The 23,319-nt window shown below is 36.1% G+C and overlaps 3 protein-coding genes and 2 pseudogenes across 5 annotated transcripts; all 5 read right to left on the reverse strand.

The window, feature by feature from the left end:
• Window positions 1-1,736: 1,736 nt before the first annotated feature.
• On the reverse strand, window positions 1,737-5,210 carry LOC145620031 (uncharacterized; annotated as a pseudogene). The gene is made up of 3 exons (XR_014108179.1): window positions 2,536-5,210; window positions 2,019-2,393; window positions 1,737-1,917 (listed from the first exon to the last, which is right to left on the reverse strand). The product of XR_014108179.1 is annotated as an uncharacterized LOC145620031 (transcript).
• Window positions 5,211-5,371: 161 nt separating this feature from the next.
• On the reverse strand, window positions 5,372-9,019 carry LOC145621345 (uncharacterized). Of its 2 annotated transcripts, XM_081676080.1 has the most exons (3): window positions 6,340-9,019; window positions 5,796-6,176; window positions 5,372-5,695 (listed from the first exon to the last, which is right to left on the reverse strand). In XM_081676080.1, exons 1-3 carry the CDS (start codon window positions 9,017-9,019, stop codon window positions 5,682-5,684), a joined length of 3,075 nt encoding a protein of 1,024 aa, XP_081532206.1. In that variant the 3' UTR covers window positions 5,372-5,681. The 2 variants fall into 2 exon arrangements, with proteins under 2 accessions (XP_081532206.1, XP_081532205.1); XM_081676079.1 differs by having other exon boundaries at window positions 5,372-6,176.
• Window positions 9,020-12,028: 3,009 nt separating this feature from the next.
• On the reverse strand, window positions 12,029-13,755 carry LOC145620032 (putative LRR receptor-like serine/threonine-protein kinase At3g47570 pseudogene; annotated as a pseudogene).
• Window positions 13,756-14,328: 573 nt separating this feature from the next.
• Window positions 14,329-18,004, reverse strand: LOC145620308 (uncharacterized). Its single transcript, XM_081674952.1, has 3 exons — window positions 15,283-18,004; window positions 14,763-15,138; window positions 14,329-14,654 (listed from the first exon to the last, which is right to left on the reverse strand). Exons 1-3 carry the CDS (start codon window positions 17,972-17,974, stop codon window positions 14,639-14,641), a joined length of 3,084 nt encoding a protein of 1,027 aa, XP_081531078.1. The 5' UTR covers window positions 17,975-18,004; the 3' UTR covers window positions 14,329-14,638.
• Window positions 18,005-19,981: 1,977 nt separating this feature from the next.
• LOC145620033 (uncharacterized) lies at window positions 19,982-23,232 on the reverse strand. Its single transcript, XM_081674689.1, has 2 exons — window positions 20,535-23,232; window positions 19,982-20,379 (listed from the first exon to the last, which is right to left on the reverse strand). The coding sequence occupies exons 1-2, from the start codon at window positions 23,230-23,232 to the stop codon at window positions 19,982-19,984; spliced, it is 3,096 nt and encodes a 1,031-aa protein (XP_081530815.1).
• Window positions 23,233-23,319: the final 87 nt, after the last annotated feature.

Genomic DNA, 23,319 nt, shown 5'->3' on the forward strand with positions numbered 1-23,319 from the left:
TCAATTCTACCGTGTCGCACGAGTTGGGACAAGAGCACATGTGGTGTACTGTAAGTTTGTAATAACTCAATCTCTAAGGTGCTAGTTGTGTTACAAAGTGAGTACAACATATTTCTCAAATATGGAAAATTAATTTTTAAAAACACCCTCTTAACACTTAATGTACTAATTGCAGAACGAGATAAAATGTACTCCTATACCCAGCCCCTACTTCGGGGCCTTTATACAAAGACTTGGAGTGGTGAGAGACGACTTAACTGTAAAATGCAGAGACAAGACACTACTAATTGAACATGATGATTCTTTTTAGAAATGGAATAATAATGGTTAGAGATCACACGACTTGACTTGGAAAATCAGATCATAAATTTTAACCTCAAAAGAAAATAAAAATTACATGAATGAAAATCAATTTTGAAATATTCAGGTGAACCTCAATCAATCAAGTTTCTTTCTTTTTTATTATTTAATTCATCATTGTTTAATTATAAAATTAGTACAAATAACACCTAATCTAACTTACAGTCACACAGATTAAAAACAAAATTCAAAGTGAATCTGAAAATGGCTAACCTTAATTAAACATAAATTTTTGTAAGTTAACTGAGGCATTTGAATCTTGGATTGGTTCTTCTACGTTTACCTAAATTTGAGGTGAGAGCTTAGAAATCTCGGTGAATAATGGAGTGTATAGCTGCTAATTCATTGGAATTAGAGTTATTAGAGTATTAGACTTTGTACTGTTGATTTAAGCTAATTAACTACTCTTTTCACCAAAAAAAAAAAAAAAAAAAAAAAAGAGTTATTAGAGTATCCGATTGATAGAAAAGGCCATAGTAAAGAGATTAAAATTCTTACCAAGTGCCCGTGCATAATTCATTACGGCCCAGCCCATTAATTAAAAGAACGTTGAGCCCGTTTTATAGGGTCATTTCTTTCTTTTTCTTTTTTCTAAGAAAATTTGGTCATTTCTAGGATTGAAAGATTGACAAATTTTAAAACGGAGTGATTGTTACTACTGTGCACTAGACCACTAATTATACGAGCAAATTAAATACTTTCTCCTTTTTTTTTATTGGAGTAGAGACTAGAGAGAGATAGAGAGAAAGAATTGATCGGCCCCATGTGATATACTTAGTAAAAAAAGGTGAAGAGAATTTATGGACTAAAATAGAAAATGATGCATTTAAATTAAAATTTCTATTTAAAGAAAGTGATGCGTCTAATAAAAAAACGCATCAAGTACTACATATACTACGTATATGATTTGATTAAATAGTACGGAGTAGTAAACATTAAAAACTTACTCCGTACTATATGATAACAAAATAACACGGAGTAAGTTTTTAGTTATTTTTAAGATTATGTCTTTTAAAATCCGAGTTGGGGTAGATATTTTGTGATACGTCGCGTCATACGTAGTATTTGATTTCCCTTTACATGTCCATCTTTTAATTCATATTTGCAAGAAAGTATGATGAATTGATTGATTTTTTAAAATTTTGGTGCATGCGAGGGCCAAAAGCCCAAGGTGTTGGCAGTTAACAATATGTGTAAACGTCTGGCTGTATAAGCTACAACTTCGTTTACATAAGCTACATTACGTTCATTAAAGGAAAAATCATAGTTGTTTTACATCTAAGCAAACAAAATATAAAAACATCAAAATAATTTAAACCACCGTATTCTTAACTAGATAGCTGCCTTGATAATCTAATCCCGAGTCAGTACACAAAAGCAGTAAAGCACTATTCATTGAGAAGAAAAAAAAAAACACAAGAAAAAAGAAGGCTTATAATCAGAGCAGTGACTGAAGTGTATGAGCTCATTTTCTTCTTCATGGTCACAAAATCACAATCATGCTCATGGGCGAATTGAGGAAATTGGTAAGGCATTGGATTGATCAACCTCGTGCTCCTGCACTCAGTCGTAGAAAAGAAAATAAGATCAATTAGATAAAGTACCCAACTTGATTGTCGCAGAAAATAATCATTACTCATTAGTAAATCATGAATTACCTCCTCGAATTCTCCTTCGTTGTTGTAAACGAGTTCCAAGGAGCTTGTTTTTGATTGATGATAGCTTTGCAGAAACAATATTCATGTCTAATCTTTCTGCTGGGACCTCAGTTGAGCAGGAAAGTGCTATTTTGAGTACAGAAGTCAGGGCCTCCAACAACAAGTTGCTATCCGTAGAGTTTATGTCTTCAAGAAGGACATGATCCAGGATCTCGACAACATCTCCAGCCAAAGCTTCTCTGACGAAGCCATGTAAGGTTAACCCCCCTTTAAACATGCCATCAGTAGGCCTCTTTCCTGTAATCATTTCCAGTAATAGAATCCCAAAGCTGTAGACATCGCCACTAGTAGACACTTCATTTCCCATACCATACTCTGCATGTAGTGCCTCTAAAGTTATTAGGAATATAACATACAACTTATATGCTAAAAACATGTGATACAAATAACTAAAATACAATAAATTCATAATTTATAGTTTTGAATATAGCTAGGGGTAAGAGCATTAGTTGGTTACCTGGAGGAGCATAACCGATGGTACCTCTAACTCCAATAGAGCTTGACTGATTGGAATTAGAGTCACCATTGATGCCTTTTGAGAGAAACTTGGCCAGTCCAAAGTCACCGACATGAGCTACCATTTCATCATCAAGGAGAACATTGCTTGGCTTGAGGTCACAGTGAACTATGGAGGCACCACAATGATTATGAAGATAATCCAAAGAAAATGCAACATCAACTGCAATATCAAGTCTTTGGCGAAGACTCAAGTGCCTTGAGATATTATTTTCTCCCTCAACGACCCCATTGATTGAAATTGGAGGATGTAACCAATCGTCCAAACTTCCATTTGCCATGTACTCATAAACTAAAGCTTTGAAATCTCTGCCTTGATAATCCACACTTGAGCAAGCTGTTACAACTTTGAGAAGATTCCGGTGTCTGATGTTACGAGTAACTCCACATTCAGCCATGAAACTCTTGAAAGCACCGTGATTTTGTAGATTAAACACCTTGATGGCTACTGTTGATTGAAGCTCTTCAAGCACCCCTTTGAATACAGCACCAAAGGTGCCACTGCCAATCAAATTGTCCGAGGAAAACCCATTTGTGGCTTTAAGAAGCATTTGGTAAGACAAATTTTCCGAATCATCAGAAGCCGTGGGTTTCTTAGTCCTCTTCTTTTGCCATAAAATATATATTAACACAAGAAAAGCAAGTATTAATATAACTCCTAAAAAGCCACAAAGAATTGCAATTGTCAACACTCTTTTCCGGTGCATCAGTCTTCTTTTCCGGTTATTGATGTTATAGCTGCACAGAGGCAACTTCAACTCTGGTATGCCTCCGCAAAGCTTATTGTTTCCACTCACGTAAACACCGCTTGCATTTTTGAAGACTCCATCAATAGGTACTTCACCTTCAAGGTTATTGTTTGACAAATCAAGCCTTCGTAACTTGAGTCCTTGTAAAAATTGTGGGATTTTGCCAGAAAAAATGTTATTTGACAAATTTAACTCAACTAGACCCTTCAATGCCAATGAATCAGGAATGGTACCTTGGAAATAATTTCCTCCCATGTATAGGTACTCTAACGACACACAACTACCAATAGAGCTAGGTATTTGGCCTGATAGCATGTTACGAGAAACATCAAGCATGTCAAGATTCTTCAGTTGCCCAACTTCTTCAGGTAGTGACCCAGTTAGATGGTTTCCTGAGAGATCGAGGACAATAGACAAGGAAGAGAGACTAAAAATTTGAGGGGGTATACAACCGCTAAGACTATTATTGGAAAGATGTAGTTCTATTAATGACCCACAATTTCCAAGAGTTGATGGTATTTGGCCTACGAGATGATTATTAGTCATGTCTAAGATAGACAACTTGGTTAAATTTCCAATTGAGGGCGGAATGACTCCGGATAATTGGTTATAATTTAAGTTTAAATGGATGAGCTTTTGGAGCTTCCCTATCCCAGGGGGAATGATCCCAGAAAGTCTGTTATCACCAACTTCAAAACTTTGCAAATCTGATAAGCTCTCTATGCAATATGGAATTTCTCCTGTCAAGTTATTGTCGTCCATAGTTAAGATATTTAGTGATGAAAAATTACAGAACATCTTAGGTATAACTCCTTGGAATTTATTTTCACTTATCTGAAACCATTGTAAACCAGTGGCATTGGCTAAGGAAGTAAAAAACATCGAATCCCTCGCATGGTCTGACCCAAGGAAGTTTTGGTAAATGCCAAAGCGAGTAAGCTTTACTAACTTGTTCAGAGGGAGGAACTTGTCCATGAAGATAATTGGCACCTAACTGGATACCTGTTAGGCTTGAGGAATTGGAAATCGAAGTAGGAATGTGTCCTGTGAACCGATTTACGGATACGGAAAAAAACTGCAAATGTGGCATAATGTTTCCTAAATCTGAAGGAAGTTCTCCTTCAAAGTCATTCCCTCCTAGATCTAGTTGTATTAATGAAGAGAGATTAAAAATTGAAGGCGGTACTACCCCAGACAGCTTATTGTAGGCTAATGTCAGTATTGTGAGATTCTTAAGTTTGCCTAGACTAGCTGGGACACTTCCAACCAAATTGTTATAAAAAGTGTACAGGTAAACAAGAGATGATAAATTTCCCAAAGATGGAGGAATGTTCCCAGTCAAGTTGTTCTTATATAAAATAAGAGTCTGCAAACGAGACAACGAACCAAGCATCGGTGGGATGTCTCCTACCAACATGTTATTATCAAGCTGCAAATAAACAAGGCTATTGCAACTTGATATATTTGATGGAATTTCCCCTCCAATGGAATTATTAGTTAGCCCTAGAGATTGTAACCTATGCAAACGACTAATTTCTGGCGGGATTGTACCACCGAAACTGTTATTTTCAAGATATAGCTCCCTAAGGAAGCTCAAGTTTCCAAGATGGGGAGAGAGTGTACCTGTTAACTTGGAGGAACTCAAGTCTAGTGATGTCACTCTCTGGCGATGCTTATGACCACAAGTAACGCCATACCACTCACAGAAGTGGAGGGTGTCATTCCATGAACTCACGACGCCGAGAGGATCACCACGAATTTGGGCTTTGATTTGAAGCAATGCTAGCTTGTCTGTTTCGTTACTCCCGGTGGCTATCGACAAGGGGAGACAACAAAAGAGAAAAGTAACAGAAATTATAGTGTAAAATGAAACTTAGCACTAGTAGCCTAATTGACACGCTGCTAGTGGTTGTGAAATTGTGAACAATAACATTGTTTTTTTGAAGACTGTGAACAATAACATTAGTCTGCGAGGAATTGTAAAATTTTGAAAATCAATATTCAAAGATATACCAACAAACTGTGTATCTGATCACAGCCTCACAGGTTCACACCTTATACAAACAATAATCTTACAATAGAAAAAAAAAATAAAAAAAAAAAAAGAAAAAACAACATAAAGGAACTGCAGTCTGAACTAGATAGCTCTACTATTCTGATGATCTTAATTATGATTTTTTACTTTTATTTTACAAAACTAAAACAAACAAAAAAAATAAATAAAAAACAGAGAGAAGCGTTCTCAGAGAAGTTGCGAGACCATATCAGCTGCGCTCATTTAATTCTATTATCCACACATATCACAAGCTTGGTCATGGGCAAATTGAAGTGACCTTAATCACCATCGTGTTCCTGCATTCAGAAGAAAAAAAACTGAAGTCTGATTGAAAATTACAAAATTGGTCATTATAGAAATAATCTTGTGATTTTTCTTTGGTAGTAGAAACATTACCTGCACGAATTCTTCTTCTTTGTTGTAATCTAGTTCCAAGAAGCTTGTTTCTGATTGATGTTAACTTTGCAGTGGCATCACTCATATCCAACCTTTCTTGTGGGTCCTCAGCTGAGCAAGACAATGCGATTCGGAGTAGAGAGGTTAGGGTCTCCAACATCAAGCTGCTATCTGTCTCCTCAGAGTCTATGTCTTCAACAATGTCATGATCTAGAATCTCAATCACTCGTTCAGGTAAAGCTTCTTTCACATAGTGATGAAGGCTTATTCCTTCACTGAACATATCATTAGTAGGCCGTTTCCCTGTAAACATCTCTAGTAGTAGAATTCCGAAACTGTAGACATCACCATTGGTAGACGCCTCATTTCCCAAACCATATTCTGCAATAATAATAATTCACACCTGAAGTATTATTATCAAAAAAGATGGAAGAGGAAACTTGGAGAAAAATATTAGAAGAATCTAGCAAATTATATGTACTAAAATATATATATAGAGAGAGGTTAAAGGAATAAGATATTAATATTAGATTATATTATGTACCTGGTGGAGCGTAACCGACAGTTCCCCTGACTCCAAGAGAGCTGGACTGATTAGCGTTAGAGCTGTCGATGCTCTTTGAGAGAAATTTTGCCAACCCAAAGTCGCCAACATGGGCAACCATTTCTTCATCTAGGAGGACATTGCTTGGCTTGAGATCACAATGAATAATGGGTGCACCACAATTATAGTGAAGATACTCCAAGGCACTAGCAACATCAACCACAATATCAAGTCTTTGTCGCAGACTTAACATAGGTGTAGTATCTGTGTCCTCAACCACATCATTTGCCTCTGGATGCAACCAATCTTCTAAGCTTCCCTTAACCATGTACTCATAAACCAAAGCCTTGAAATCATTCCCTTGATAATCAACACTTGAACAACCAGTTATGACCTTGATCAAATTCCGATGTCTTACAGTCCGGAGGACTCCACATTCAGCCATAAAACTCTTCGAAGCACCATGCTGCTCAAGGTTGAAAATCTTGATTGCAACAATTGATGGTTCCAGGTCATCAAGGATTCCCTTGTATACAGCCCCAAATGTGCCTCTCCCAATCAAATTGTCAAAAGAGAACCCATTTGTGGCTTTTAAAAGGGTCTGGTAAGACAAGCTTGGATAGTTCTCTGAAAAATTACCCAAGGGTGTGGGTAATTTAGTCTTCTTTTTATACCGATAGATATAAAGTGACACAAATATTGTCACCATTGATATAATTCCAAGAAGTCCGAAAACTATTCCAAGTAAATATCTCTTTTTGTGACCTAGGCTTTTTTTCTGGTTCCTTTTGTTGCATTTAGGAAGCTTCAACTCTGGCTTACCTCCACACAATCCCCTAATTCCAATTAGTGACAGACCAGTTGCATTACTGAAAATTCCACCAGTGGGTACTTCACCTTCGAGGTTGCTATTGTATGATAGATTCAGAATTTGCAATGGAAGGCTCTCTAGATATTGCGGAATGTTACCTGATAAATTGTTATTAGACAAATCTAACACATTGAGACCCTTCAATTCGCTCAATGCACCGGGAATGGCACCTTGGAAAAAATTCTCATTCATGTACAGATTCGTCAACTCTACACAACTACCAAGTGTGCTTGGTATTTCACCAGACAACATGTTTCTAGAAACACTAAGCCAACCTAGATTATTGAGTTGCCCTACTTCTACAGGAAGGTACCCACTTAACATATTCGATGCTAGATCAAGACCAATGGATAAGGTCGAGAGATCAAAAAGTTGTGAGGGTATTTTGCCACGGAGGTGGTTGAAAGACAGATTCAAGGTCAGTAAATTTTTACAATTTCCTAAAGTTGAAGGTATCTGGCCAACAAGATTATTATTGGATAGAGAAAGTATAGTCATCTTTGTAAAGTTCCCAATTGAGAATGGTATTTTCCCTGACAATTGGTTAGCATCTAACATTAATTCGTCGAGATTGTGGAGCCTTCCTATGCCTTGAGGTATGACACCAGATAGTTGGTTACCGGAAGCAATAAATACTGTCAGGTACTCAAGGTTTTCAATGCAAATTGGAATCTGTCCACCTATATGATTATCATCTATACTTAAATAGGAAAGCATTGAGAAATTACAGAAGATCTTAGGGAAATATCCAGAGAAATTATTACCACCTATACCCAACATTATTAACTTAGTTGCATTGGCCAACGAATAAGCAAAGTTCAAATCACTAGCTTGGCCATGCCCTAGTGAGTTACTAGTAAGTATAAGTTTTGAGAGATTTACTAATCTGTGTAGAGAAGGAACTTGTCCCGTAAGATTGTTAGAACCCAACAGAAGAACACCTAGACCTGAGCAATTGGATATAGAAGTAGGAATAGATCCAGTGAATTTATTAAATAAAATGGAGAACCACTGCAGATTTGGAAGTTTGATGCCCAAATCTGAAGGAAGGCTTCCCTCCAAGTTATTCCCTGATACATCAAAAGTCTCTAAAAGCGTGAGGTTGAAGATTGAAGATGGGACTATCCCTGATAACATGTTCTGTGTAAGTGCGAGAAATATTAATTTATTCAGTTTGCGTAAGCTCTCAGGGATGCTTCCACTTAAGTTGTTTGAGGCTAGGGAGATTTTGGAGAGGCATGACAAGTTCCCGAAAGATGAAGGGATAGTGCCTACCAGGTTGTTTTTAGCAAGATTAAGATATTTTAGATGTACAAGGGAACTAATTTCAGATGGGATATTTCCTACCAACCTGTTGGAGCTGATATAGAAATGCGTGAGCCTTGAGCAAGCTGATATATTTGGTGGAATGTGGCCTTCAATTGTATTGTTACTGAGCCAGAGGTACCGCAATCGATGCAAGCGGCCTATTTCAGGAGGAATTGTACCACCCAAAGTATTATTGTGCAGGAACAACACCTTCAAGAAGCTTAAATTTCCAATTGATGGAGAGAGGAAACCCGTGAGCTTAGAAGAGTATAGTTTCAGCTTCTTCACTCTCCGGTCTCGATGACATGTAATACCATGCCATTGACAGAAGTGGATTGTATCATTCCACGAGTTCATAACCCCAAGAGGGTCACCTGTTATTTTGGCTTTGAAATCTAGCAATGCTAACTTGTCTGTTTCATTTGTCCCAGCAATGGAAAAATGAAGGCAGTACAAGAAAGCAGTTGCCAAAATGATGAGGTAAAATGTAGAGAATGACATGCTAAGTTATTTACGGGTTAAAATGCTATTAATTGAACTCGTTACCTGTTCTTTGCTATATCGGGGCTTTTATATAAAATAAGATATGGAGTAAATGTGTTAAGAACAAAGACTTAAAGTGGCGAATGACGACTTGACTATAAAATGTAGAGACAAATGCATGAAATTTATATAACGAGTGGAGAAGGATAACTCCAGCTAATAAACATCTAAGCTTATATAATTTTTTTAATATCAATTTTGTTTTTTAGAATGAAGTAATTAAGAGTTACGAGTGCAATAACTTAACTTTGGAAAGGCATGCAGACTACAGGTTGACTTGCAGATGACTAACGAATTTGAAAGTTGAAAGCTAGAAAAGTCATACAAGTCAATGTCCCTGCTACATCTAGGCAATTACTACTTTACTAGTATGGCTTGATCTACTAGTTATCGATCTTAATTTTCCACTCATTTGATGTCGTAGAGCATATGCAACGGCATTTCTAAGTTTGTTCCTGGAATTTACATGACTCACAAATAAGACCTCATAATGTTCCACTCATTCGGTGGCGTAGAGCATATGCTTGTAATATATGCTAAAAATCTTGATACATCATATTCATTCGGCATATGAAACAAAAGTGGAGTCTAACGTAAGTGCGAAGTCATGGAAATAAAACTCCTAGTCCAAACAGTTGTCGACCTGGCCTGATCAATGTCATTAGTCTCATTACCTTCCCATTCTAATATTATTGTTATACTATGGATTTTCATACTCCCTCATTCACGTAAACCACTTTAACTCATCTTAGTGATTTATATATAAGGAAAAAGTTTGACTACGAACCTACCTAATACTAAGGGCCTATTCTCATTGACTGAACCGAGTTGAGATGAAGTGAATGAGATTATTGGTCAAAATACTACATTGACATACATGCCCAGTCAAGATGAGTCATTTATTTTGAAATAGTGGAAAATTATTTTATAATACCATTTTAACAATCATAAATTCATAATACTTTTTTTTTTATTAAATAAAAGAAAGGGTCCTACCGGAAAGGAACCTCTTACACATTGGGTTAGACAATTTGACAATTTGGAAAAGGTAAAGGAATCTAGTCCTTTAAATTGCACCTAATGTAGGATTGCACCTCCAACATTATAGATGGAATATAGTCCCTTTCGTTTCGTTTTTTTTTTTTCCTTTTTGAACGAATTCTTAGTTTCGTAATAATTGCCATGTCTTTTGTTTTTCATCCATTTAATATTTTGGTAAGGACCGATCAATATTTTATTATTTCTCTCTCCAACCATCCCCACTTACAACACTTTATATTATTTCTCTCTCCTACTAACAATTAAACACATCTACACTAATACTGACCTTTGCACCCACTCTAGTTTTGCGATTATTAAGAAATAGAGGGAGTAAATTTAGCTTACATTTTTTTTTATTATATTTCATCCGTTTTTAAATACTTGTTCATTTAATATTTTTTGCACTATTCATTGTCCTAATTTGACTAATGTAAAAAAGAAAAAAAAATCTTTTGTTGACTTGTTGGAATCGTCTCAATGAATAGATTGAATAGATTGTTAGTTTTCATTGGTAGAATTTTATACTTATCCATAATTATAGATATTATTAGTCAAAGATTAGTATCGGCATATGTGTCTAGGAGAAATAAAGCAAGTATTTGAAGGAGGGAGTATATATATATACATATATATATATATAGGGGAGGGATCCGGTGAGAATTTTAAATTTAGAACATGTGAGTAAAAATTTAGAACATACGAGTAAAAATTTAGAACATACGAGTAAAAATTTAGAACATATGTCTCAAATTAAAATTTAGAACATATGAGTAATAATTTAGAACATCTGATTTAAAAATTAGAACATGTGAGTAAAAATTTAAAACATCATACTTAACTTTCTGTAGCATAGCGTTTAGAACAAAATGCCAAGAAATTTAGAACCTAGACTCAATAATTCTTAACATATGTAGTAGTTTTTAGAAAAAAACTTAGCTTTTCAAAATATAGTTTAATTGGAACATGATACTCAACTCAAAAACAAATCCGAACATATATGCAATATTTTTTAGAACACATGCAATATATTTTAGAACATATGTAACAGTTTTTAGAACATACTTGATTTTTTTAGAACATAATTCGTTAATATAGAACAGGAATTGAGATTCAATTTTTACAACGAATTGATTCGAAATCAGTTTATTCTTGATTGCCAAGGTAACAAAAACATATGAATTGTTGTTTAGTTTCTTATATTCAATTAAAATTCCTTGAAATTTCAAAATCTATAATTCGCCCAATTTGATTTATTTGGATGAAAATTTTTTGATTTCACATATTATACTGTCAATTAAGTTTGGTTTACCTTTGATTAAGCTTCACAACTTGAATTCTTGACTAGAATTGTTCAAAAGTTGATACAATACACAAGAAATTCTTGAGCATGTGGTGATGGTGGTTATCGTGAAGAGGAGAGAGAGTGTTGGCCATGATTTCGGGGAGAAGAGAAAGAGTGATGGTGGTGGAGGTAACGGTATAAAGGTTATGAAATAGGCGGTGGTGGTGATAGAGGAACTAAAGATTGGATAGTGTTGGTGAGGAGAGGAGAGAGAATGTTGAGGTTGAAGATGATGGGTTTAATTTATTTTTAGAACATCTACATTAACATATTAGAACATAGATGTGTTCTCACATATAAAGTTTTCTCACATAAGAGAGGTGTTCTCACATGAGCCTCTCCCTATATATATATATATATATATATATATATATGTATAATCCCAAAGTATCTCAAAGTCACAAATCTCACATCTAAAATTCTTTCATATTCTTGTAAGTTGTAACATGACTTGTAACATTTATTAAGTACTCTACCTAATATTTGTATACTATGTATGCATATATAGTATATATTTCTTTAAAAAGTAAATATCATTTTTAGTCCATGAAACTTCAATAAACAGTAGTAATATTATTTGAGTATCACTTGCTTGCTTGAAGTCGCCTTTGTTGTAAACGTGTTCCAAGGAGCTTGTTTCTTATTGATGATAGTTTAGCAGCAACCTCACTCATGTTCAGCCTTTCTCTTGGGATCTCGGTTGAGCAGGAAAGTGCAATGCCAAGTATAGAAATCAAGGCCTCTATTATCACGTCCCTTTTAATCTGTTGTTCTTCGTCGTCTATGTCTTCAAGGAGAGCATGGTCTAATATCTTGGTTATCTGCTGAGGCAGTGCTGCTTTCACCAAGCCGTGTAGGCTCAGCGGCCCCTCTTTGAACATGTCATTATTAGGACTCTTTCCCGTAAACATTTCTAGTAAAATGATCCCGAAACTATAGACATCACCACTGGTAGACACCTCATTTCCCACACCATACTCAGCAATCAATATGCAACAACTAACACATGGTTAATATACTTGAAAACAAGTTTAGTAGAGATATTAAAAAAGGTCTAAAGATTTATGGTTTATGAGATAGGCGAAAAACTACGTACCTGGAGGAGCGTAACCTATAGTTCCTCTAACTCCTAAAGAGCTATATTGATTTCCATTAGAGTTGCTCATTTCAGTGAAGATGAATTTGGACAATCCGAAGTCACTGACATGTGCGATCATTTCTTCATCGAGGAGAATATTGCTTGGCTTGAGGTCGCAATGAACTATCGAGGTACCACAGTCATGGTGAAGATATTCCAAGGCATATGCAACATCAACTGCAATATTAAGTCTCTGGCGAATATTTAATTTTTTTGGTGAGTTACTTATGTCAACATTACTGCTTTCCTCTGTTGGATGCAACCAATCTTCCAAACTCCCATTCACCATGAATTCATAAATCAAAGCCTTAAAATTTCTTCCTTGATAATCAACGCTTGAACAAGCAGTTATTATCTTGACAAGATTTCGATGTCTAATGCTCCTAAGGACCCTGCATTCAGCCATGAAAGTCTTGGAAGCACCATGGTACTCTAGGTTGAATATCTTGACGGCAATTGTTGATCCGTCCTGGTCAAGTATTCCCTTGTATACAACCCCAAAAGTACCGCGGCCAAGCAGATTTTCAACAGAGAAATTGTTTGTGGCTTTAACAAGTGTTTGGTAAGACAAATTTTGAAAAGTTTCCGCATCATTGAAAGCTTTAGGTTCCTTAGTCCTCTTTCTATACCGAAACATGTATACCACAAGCAACACCACAAGTAAAACAAATCCTAAAACTCCGGAAATAATTATGGCAACTGATTTAAACCTGTGTTTTGATCTTCTTTTATGGTCACTACGGCTAAAATTGCACCGTGGCAACTTCATCTCGGGTATTCCTCCACACAACCCATTGTTTCCAGTTATCGAAAGATTGGCAGCATAGTTGAAAACTCCACCTACAGGTACTTCACCTTCAAGGCTATTGTATGAAAGATTTAGCCTTTGCAATTGGAAACTCGCTAAGAAATTTGGAATTTCACCGGATAGATTGTTTTGGGACAAATCTAACTCTACAAGACCTTTTTCAACGTCCTCAATTCACTTGGAATGAGGCCTTTGAAGTAGTTACCCCCCATTTCTAGGACCTCTAATGCTATGCAACTACCAAGAGAGCTTGGAATCTTGCCTGATAGCATGTTCCTTGATATATCAAGGCCTTCTAGATTATAATAGCCAACTTCTTCAGGGAGGGATCCACTCAGGCGATTGCTGCCTAAATTGAGTCCCATAGACAATGTCGAAAGTCTAAAAAGTTCAACAGGTATCCTAATAATGTAAGGTGGGTCAAGATAAAAAAATCAAATGTGATTATTGGTTAAAAACTTAAAATTTAATGGTTTAAGAAGGAAAAAAAAAAAAAACTCCTTAAAATACTTCGTATAAACTTAAAATCAAATAAGATTATTGCAAAGATGATTTAAATCATCCGAACCTTAGAAAAAGTACAATCTCACAAAGAAAAAAAATTGACTTAACACAAATCAATTGAAACTCCCACCGGCAACCGAGAAAGAAAATTCCAGCATTCTGGAGAATCACTGTTGATAGCACGTCAAAGTAGAGAGAAAGAGTTTCCGGAAAGTTCTCCCCTATTAATTTTGGAATAATTACTCTGTAATCAATTGCTGTTTCAAGGTATTGATATTTGTATTGCTCCCTGATTTTTTGTTCAATAATGGAAATTTCTAGTTAATTTAGGAATTACTCTGTAATCAATTGGTGTTTCAAGGGAAATATATTGACTGTTATATATTGTTCTTGTATTTATGTTTAATTCACTAGTAAATTCGGGAAAATGGAAATGAACCAAAAGTTTGGTATTTGTTCAACCAAATCTCAGTTGAATAATAATGGATTATAATGTTCCAATTGTTTTAAACGAATTACACAATCTAAGCAAGCAGTAGAAAATACATCAAAATAATTTAAACTACATTCTGAACTAGATTTGTTCTGATCCTGAGTCAAAACTCATAAGTAAAACGGAGTATTAGTTACAAGAAGACACTAAAGCATATGAACTCATCTTCTTCGTCATGACCATCAAATCACAAATGCACCAACGTGCTCATGGCCTGGGCGCGCAAATGAAATTGTTAACACACTAATCGATCACCATCGTGTCCCTCTACCAAGAATAAAAGAATATAAATCAATTAGAAAATGTACAGAAGTTGATTGTTACAGGAATAATCATGAACCAAAAGTGAGGGAAATGAAGTGCTTAATAAATTACCTCCTCGAATTCTCCTTCGTTGTTGTATTCGACTTCCAAGGAGCTTGTTTTTTTATTGATGATAGCTTTGCGGAAACAGTACTCATGTCTAACCTTTCTGCTGGGACCTCATTCGAGCAGGAAAGTGCTATTTCGAGTATACAAGTTAGGGCCTCCAACATCAAGCTGCTATCTGGACAGTCTATGTCTTCAAGAAGGACATGATCAAGAATCTCGACAACATCTCCAGCCAAAGCTTCTCTGACAAAGTCATGTAAGGTTAGCCTTCCTTTAAACATGTCATCAGATGGCCTCTTTCCTGTAATCATTTCCAGTAATAGAATCCCAAAGCTGTAGACATCGCCGCTAGTGGTCACTTTATTTCCCACACCATACTCTGCATATATAGTGCCTCCAAAGTTATTAGGATAATAACATGTAACTTATGAGCTAAACATGTGATACAAATAACTAAAATACAATAAATACATAATTTATATAGTTTTAAATATAGCTAGAGATAGGAGCATTAGCTGGTTACCTGGAGGAGCATAACCGATGGTACCTCTAACTCCAATAGAACTAGATTGATTGGAATGAGAGTCGTCATTGATGCCTTTTGAGAGGAACTTGGCTAGGCCAAAGTCACCGACATGAGCTACCATTTCTTCATCAAGGAGAACATTGCTGGGCTTGAGGTCACAGTGAACTATGGAGACACCACAATGGTTATGAAGATAATCCAAAGAAAATGCAACATCAACTGCAATGTCAAGTCTTTGGCAAAGACTTAAGTGCCTTGAGCTATTATTTTTTTCCTCAACCCCATTGATTGAATTTGGAGGATGTAACCAATCATCCAAACTTCCATTAGCCATGTACTCATAAATCAAAGCTTTGAAATCTCTGCCTTGATAATCCACACTTGAGCAAGCTGTTACAACTTTGAGAAGATTCCGGTGTCTGATGTTACGAGTAACTCCACATTCAGCCATGAAACTCTTGAAAGCACCGTGATTTTGTAGATTAAACACCTTGATGGCTACTGTTGATTGAAGCTCTTCAAGCACCCCTTTGAATACAGCACCAAAGGTGCCACTGCCAATCAAATTGTCCGAGGAAAACCCATTTGTGGCTTTAAGAAGCATTTGGTATGACAAATGTGGAAAATTTTCCGAATCATCAGAAGCCATGGGTTTATTAGTCTTCTTTTTTTGCCATAAAATGTATATTAACACAAGAAAAGCAAGTAATAATATAACTCCTAAAAAGCCACAAATAATTGCAAGTGTCAACACTTTTTTCCGGCGCATCAGTTTTCTTTTCTGGTTGTTGATGCACAAAGGCAATTTCAACTCTTTTATGCCTCCGCAAAGCTTACTGTTTCCACTCACGTAAACACCGCTTGCATTTTTGAAGACTCCATCAATAGGTACTTCACCTTCAAGGTTATTTTTTGACAAATCAAGGCTTTGTAACTTGAGTGTCTGTAAAAACTGTGGGATTTTGCCAGAAAAATTGTTGTATGACAAGTTTAACTCAACCAGACCCTTCAATGCCAATAAATCAGGAATGGTGCCTTGGAAATAGTTTCTTCCCATGTATAGGTACTCTAATGACATGCAACTACCAAGAGAGCTTGGTATTTGGCCTGATAGCATGTTACGAGAAACATCAAGCATGTCAAGATTCTTCAGTCGCCCAACTTCTTCAGGGAGTGACCCAGTTAGATGGTTCCCTGACAGATCGAGGGTAATAGACAAGGAAGATAGACTAAAAATTTGAGGGGGTATACAACCGCTAAGACTATTATTGGAAAGATATAGATCTATTAATGTCCCACAATTTCCAAGAGTTGATGGTATTTTTCCTACGAGATGATTATTATGCATGTATAAGTTAGACAACTTGGTTAAATTTCCAATTGAAGGTGGAATGACTCCGGATATTTGGTTACCATCTAAGGATAAATGGTAGAGCTTTTGGAGCTTCCCTATCCCAGGGGGAATGACCCCAGAAAGTGTGTTATTACTAACCCAAAAATATTCCAAATCCGATAAGTTCTCTATGCAATATGGAATTTCTCCTGTCAAGTACATGTTATCCATATCTAAATCAGTTAGTGATGAAAGATTGCAGAAAATCTTTGGAATAACTCCTTTGAAATTGTTATTACCTATCTCAAACCTTTGTAAACCAGTGGCATTGGCCACGGAGGTAAAAAACATCGAATCTGGCCCAAGGAAAAAATTATAGGCAATGATAAAGGAATTAAGATTCACTAACTTGTTCAGAGGAGGAACTTGTCCATGAAGATGGTTGATATTCAATGCGAGAACTTGTAGGCTTGAAGAATTGGAAATTGAAGTAGGAATGTGTCCAGTGAACCGATTTGAGGATGCAGAAAAAAACTGCAAATGCGGCAAACTGTTCCCTAAGTTTGAAGGAAGTTCTCCTTCCAAGTCATTCCATCCTAGAAATAGGCTTATTAATGAAGAGAGATTAAAAATTGAAGGTGGTACTACCCCAGACAACTTATTCAATCCTAGTCCTAGAATGGTGAGATAATTAAGTTTGCCTATGCTAGCTGAGATACTTCCGAAAAAGTTGTTTTCATTCATGTAGAGCTTAACAAGAGATGATAAATTTCCCAAAGATGAAGGAATGTTCCCTGTCAAGTTGTTCTTTGATAAAGCAAGAACCTGCAAACGAGACAACGAACCAAGCATCGGTGGGATGTCTCCTACCAACATGTTATTACCAAGCTGCAAAAAAACAAGGCTATTGCAACTTGATATATTTGATGGAATTTCCCCTCCGATAGAATTATTAGTTAGCCATAGAGATTGTAACCTATGCAAACGACTAATTTCTGGCGGGATTGTACCGCTGAAACTGTTATTATAAAGATACAGCTCTCTAAGGAAGCTCAAGTTTCCGAGATGGGGAGAGAGTGTACCTGTTAATTTGGAGGAATGCAGGTCTAGTGATGTTACTCTCTGGTGGTGCTTATGACCACAAGTAACGCCATACCACTCACAGAAGTGGAGGGTGTCATTCCATGAACTCGTGACGCCGAGAGGGTCACCACGAATTTGGGCTTTGATTTGAAGCAATGCTAGCTTGTCTGTTTCGTTACTCCCGGTGGCTATCGACAAGGGGAGACAACAAAAGAGATAAGTAACAGAAATTATAGTGTAAAGTAAGAAGCATGAAGGTGAAAAGCTCAACATTTTGCAGACAAAGCTATATATTTCGATGTTCTTATTATATATATTTATATTAATTAATACTGTGGATGTGCACGCATTTATAGTTGAGAAATAAAAAATACTTAAAAGAAAAATACATAGACCTTGACTCTGAGTTTTCAATGTTATTATAAAATAAAAGTATGTGGTGTTTATAAATTGCATTAACAGATAATAGAACATCCTTGGTAGGGATACACATCAGAGTCATCAGACATTGATTGCTGCCATTGAGAAGGTATAATACATACTTGAAAACTATTTGGAGTAACAATGATGGGGATACTTAGAGACGACTTCACTAAGAAGTAGTGTATGACGAGGATGATACAGAGTACACTATGTAATTCTTGTTAAATTTCGAAACAATATGAAATGGGCCTAGGCAACCCGAACAAGGAGGAGGAGAGTTAGGTCAACAAACAAGGTTTTGGAGCTTCCATACTTGAGGGGGAGTTGGACATTCGTGATTTACATGCTCCAACTTGAGGGGGAGTATTAGAGTTTGGTTGTTATATTATGTTAATATTGTATATTTGGTAAGTTTATCTTGTTAGGAGTTTTAGGCAAGTTATGTATTGTGTATATATATGTGATTATTATCAATACAAAGGTTAAGCCGTTTTCTCCAATACTCTCTACACTTTAACAAGGAGGTACTCCTCTACCTTATAAAGTGAAACCATCTCTCCTCTTTCTCCAAATGTGGGACACTCATAAGTGGCTACAATGGGATTCAACAATTCTCGAGCGATCTTAGATTTTTTTTTTTTTTTGACAGGGATCTTAGATTTTTAAACCAATACATATGTTTTAAAAAAAAAAAAACAATAAAAATTTATGATCGATCACTATTTTCATAAAAGTAATTGGCTTAGGAATTACAATTGTTATGTACTCCATATATTCATACAATTCAATATACTTTCTATAAAAATAAAAAAAAATAAAAATTTACTTCGTAGTAAGGATAACTGCCATTAAGAAGGTATAATGTCCTCCTAAAATTTATTTATTCACTTGAAATCTATTTGGAGTAACAATAATAGGGATAATTAGAGACGACTTAAGACTACTCTGTTCCATATAGATTTACAATTTTCATATTCTTGTCCTCTCTAACTCTCCAATGTTAACAATCTAAAACATTATTCTTTTGATTTTTTTTTTTTATCAATTCATATATTTTAATGTTCAACCTTTTTTAAAAAAATTAATTTTACTATAGAGTTGTACAAAGAGGTCCAATTGATTCGAGTTTGGGAGTGTACCTTTAATTAATTATTTCGTGAAATAGTTAGTGATGATCGATGATCAAGAGTTACAAGTGCGACCTGCATTGATTTGGAACGGATCACAATTTGCTTAGCATATTTTTCTTAAGACTTTGAACTCCTTAATTCTTACTAGAGAAATTGTAATTAAGTTGAAAGCTAGTAAATTCCACTAGAGAGCAAAGACATACATGTCAATGTCGCCCCTTGCTACATGTAGACAATTACTAGTTTTGTTTGATCCACTGATTATTTGAATTTTCGACGAGGTCGCGTCGTTGCATGCCGTAGAGCATATGCAACGGCATTTATAAGTTGGTCCTATAATTTGTTTGCGTGCTGCAAAGGCTTGAAGCAAATACCACGGCATAAGTCGTCGTTTGTTCCTATATTTGTCATCAACGAAGCAGAAAATTAAAATAAGGATCATTACTGGCTTGACAAAAATTGACTGCACCTGCACCTTATTATCGGTCCATGTACTTAACTCCTTAGTAATTGAAACATCAAAGTTGAATATGTAATTTGAAGTGTATTGCTTAATTAGATGCAAACATTATGTATTTAAAATAAATGGCTTTTAAGAAATGAAAACTAAATTTTACAATATGGAGTTAAAATAAAATAATTCTAATGACAACATATTCCATAAATCATGCATTTTTTACAATAGCAATCTTCTGCTAGGGTGAAACAGTAGTTCACTCATTAACCATTACCACCAGGCACCAGCTTCATGAATTCTTCTACGCTGCTGTAAACGAGTTCCAAGGAGTTTTGTTCTTACTGTTGTTAGCTTTGCAACAACATCACTCATGTCCAACCTCTCTCGTGGTGTCTCGATAGAGCAAGAAAGAGCGATTTCGAGTACTGAAATCAATGCCTCCAATATCGTGATGTTATTAGTCTCTACTCCGTTTATGTCTGCTAGAAGAACATGGTCTAGAATCTCAGTTACGCGTTGAGGCAGAGCGCCTTTCACAAAGCTATGTAGACTTAGACCCTCTTTAAACATATCATTGGTAGGCCTTCTTCCTGTAAACAATTCTAGTACAAGAATTCCGAAACTATAGACGTCGCCACTAGTAGATACTTCATTTCCCAATCCATATTCTGCACAAAAAATCATACGTTTTGCAAGTGATATTATGGTAAAAAATAAAAAAATAAAAAAATAAAAAATAAAAAAAATAATAATAAAAGATGAAATTCTTAAAAATATTCGGTACAAAAAATAAAATTTATACTATTAAGACAACTTTTGTTACCTGGAGGAGCATAACCAATTGTTCCTCTAACTCCAATAGAGCTAGAATGACTTGTATGAACGGCGTTGTTTGCTTCTGAGAAGAACTTGGCAAGTCCAAAGTCGCTGACATGTGCAACCATGTCATCATCAAGGAGGACATTACTCGCCTTGAGATCGCAGTGAGCTATGGAATCCCCATGGTGATGGTGAAGATAATCCAAAGCAAATGCTACATCAATTGCAATATCGAGTCTTTGGTAAAGATTCAGGTACTTCGAGGTATCATTTGTGCCTTCGACGACACTAGTTGTCTCGGGTGGATGCAACCAATCTTCCAAGCTGCCATTCGACATGTACTCATAAACCAAAGCCTTGAAATCTCTGCCTTGATGATCGATGCTTGAACAGGCTGTTATCACCTTAACTAGATTACGATGTCGAATGCTCTGAAGTACTCCACATTCAGCCAAAAAACTCTTCAAAGCACCGCGATACTCTAGATTAAATTTCTTGATGGCAACCATACTTGATCCTTCCTCGTCAAGAGTTCCCTTGTATACAACCCCAGATACACCACTACCAAGCACATTTTCGGAGGAAAAGCCGTTTGTAGCTTTAAGCAACATTTGATAAGAAATATTCGGAAAATTTTCTATATCATTGTTAGAAGTAACATGTTCCTTTGCCCTTTTTCTCTTCCAGAAATTGCATAATAACAACACAAGTATAGACACGAACAAACAAACTCCAGCAATCCCAAAAAGAACCGCGATTATCAATTTTTTGCTATGCTCCACTCTTCTTTTATGGGTGTCGCGGGTGAACCTACACTTGGGCAACTTTAACTCGGGTATGCCTCCGCATAGATAACTATTCCCACCAATCAAAAGACCGCTTGTATTGCTAAAGATTCCATTTGTGGGTACTTCACCTTCAAGGTTATTGTATGATATATCTAAGTTTTGCAATTGTAGGCTGCTTATAAATTTCGGGATTTCACCGGATAAGTTGTTGTATGACAAATCCAAGCCAAGAAGGCCCTTTAATGTTTGCAATGATTCAGGGATAGTGCCATAAAAATTGTTTTTCCACAAGTTTAATAACTCTAACGACGTACAACTACCAAGAGAGCTTGGTATGTGACCTGATAACTTGTTTTGAGAAACATCAAGGGCGTTAAGATTACTCAGATGCCCAACTTCGTCAGGAAGAGGGCCGGTTAGCTGGTTACCGGATAGATCAAGTCCAATAGACAAGGAGGTAAGGCTGAAAATTGTGGAGGGTATCTTGCCGCTAAGACTGTTATTACAAAGAGATAAAAATATGAGGGATCCACAATTTCCCAAACTCGAAGGTATTTGGCCCTCGAGATCATTGTTACACAAGTTAAAAATTGATAACTTGGTTAAGTTTCCGATTGAGGGTGGAATGACTCCTGATAAATGATTATTGTTTAAATAAAGACCCCGGAGATCTTGGAATTTTCCAATCCCTTGCGGAATGGTCCCAACAAGTGAGTTGTCATTGGCCGCGAAGTATTGTAGTTCGGCTAAGTTTTCAATGCAGCTTGGAATTTCTCCGGCTATGTTGTTATCATTTATTACCAAAGTAGTAAGAAATGAAAATTTGCATATGGTTTTAGGAAAAATTCCTTTAAAGTTGTTTTTGCTCAACTCTAACCATTGTAAATTAGTTGCATTGGCCAAAGAAGAAATGAAATCGAGATCTCCGGCTTGGCCATTCCCTAAGGAGTTCTCGTCGAGGCTAAGTCTAGTAAGATTTGTTAACTTATGCAAAGAAGGAACTTGTCCTTGAAGATTGTTACTTGAAAGAAAAAGCGATTCTAGATTTGTGAGATTGGATATCGAAGTTGGAATTTCTCCACTAAATCGATTTCCAGCTATAGAAAACCATTCGAGAAATGGAAGAGTGTTACCTAAACCCGAAGCAAGGTTTCCTTCCAAGTCATTTTGGGATAGTCCTAATTCTTTCAATAAAGAGAGGTTAAAGATCGAGGGTGGTACTACTCCCGAAAGCTTATTATCGGATAGATACAAACTGGTTAGGTTCTTTAATTTGCCTATACTATCTGGGATCCTTCCTACTAAATTATTTCCGATTAGAGATAGCATTGAAAGCGATGATAAGTTCCCTATAGATGAAGGAATGTTACCGGTCAAGTTGTTCTCTCCCAAAAGAAGAAACTCTAAACGTGACATCGAACCAAGTGTAGACGGGATTTCTCCCACCAAATTGTTACCCTCGAAGCTTACACCAATGAGGCTATAGCAACCTGCTAAACTCGACGGAATTTCCCCTCCGATGGAATTATTATTCAACCCAAGACGTTGCAGCCTATGCAAACGACCAATTTCGGATGGGATTGTGCCATAAAAACTGTTATCATAAAGGATCAACTTATTTAAGAAGCTTAAATTTCCAAGATGAGGTGAAATAATACCTGTGAGCTTGGTGGAATTCAAGTCTAGTATTGTCACTCTTTGGTGTCGATGATCACAAGTAACGCCGTACCACTCACAAAAATGGATGTTGTCATTCCATGAGTTCATGACACCAAAAGGATCATCAGTTATTCCTGCCTTGAATTCGAGCAATGCTAGCTTGTCTGTTTCATTGTTCCCAGCTATCGCGAATGAGAGACAACACATCAATAACAACGAAGTAGTAGCACATATGAGCCCGTATACATGAGACATAGCTAGCTATGTATAACTCTTGTGATCAAAAGACAAATTAATCAAGGAAAATTATGTATGTATATTCATCAACAGACTTATTGTAAG

The sequence above is a fragment of the Chenopodium album genome, chromosome 27 (genome assembly GCF_948465745.1).
Source record: "Chenopodium album chromosome 27, dcCheAlbu1.1, whole genome shotgun sequence".
Taxonomy (NCBI): Eukaryota; Viridiplantae; Streptophyta; class Magnoliopsida; order Caryophyllales; family Amaranthaceae; genus Chenopodium; species Chenopodium album.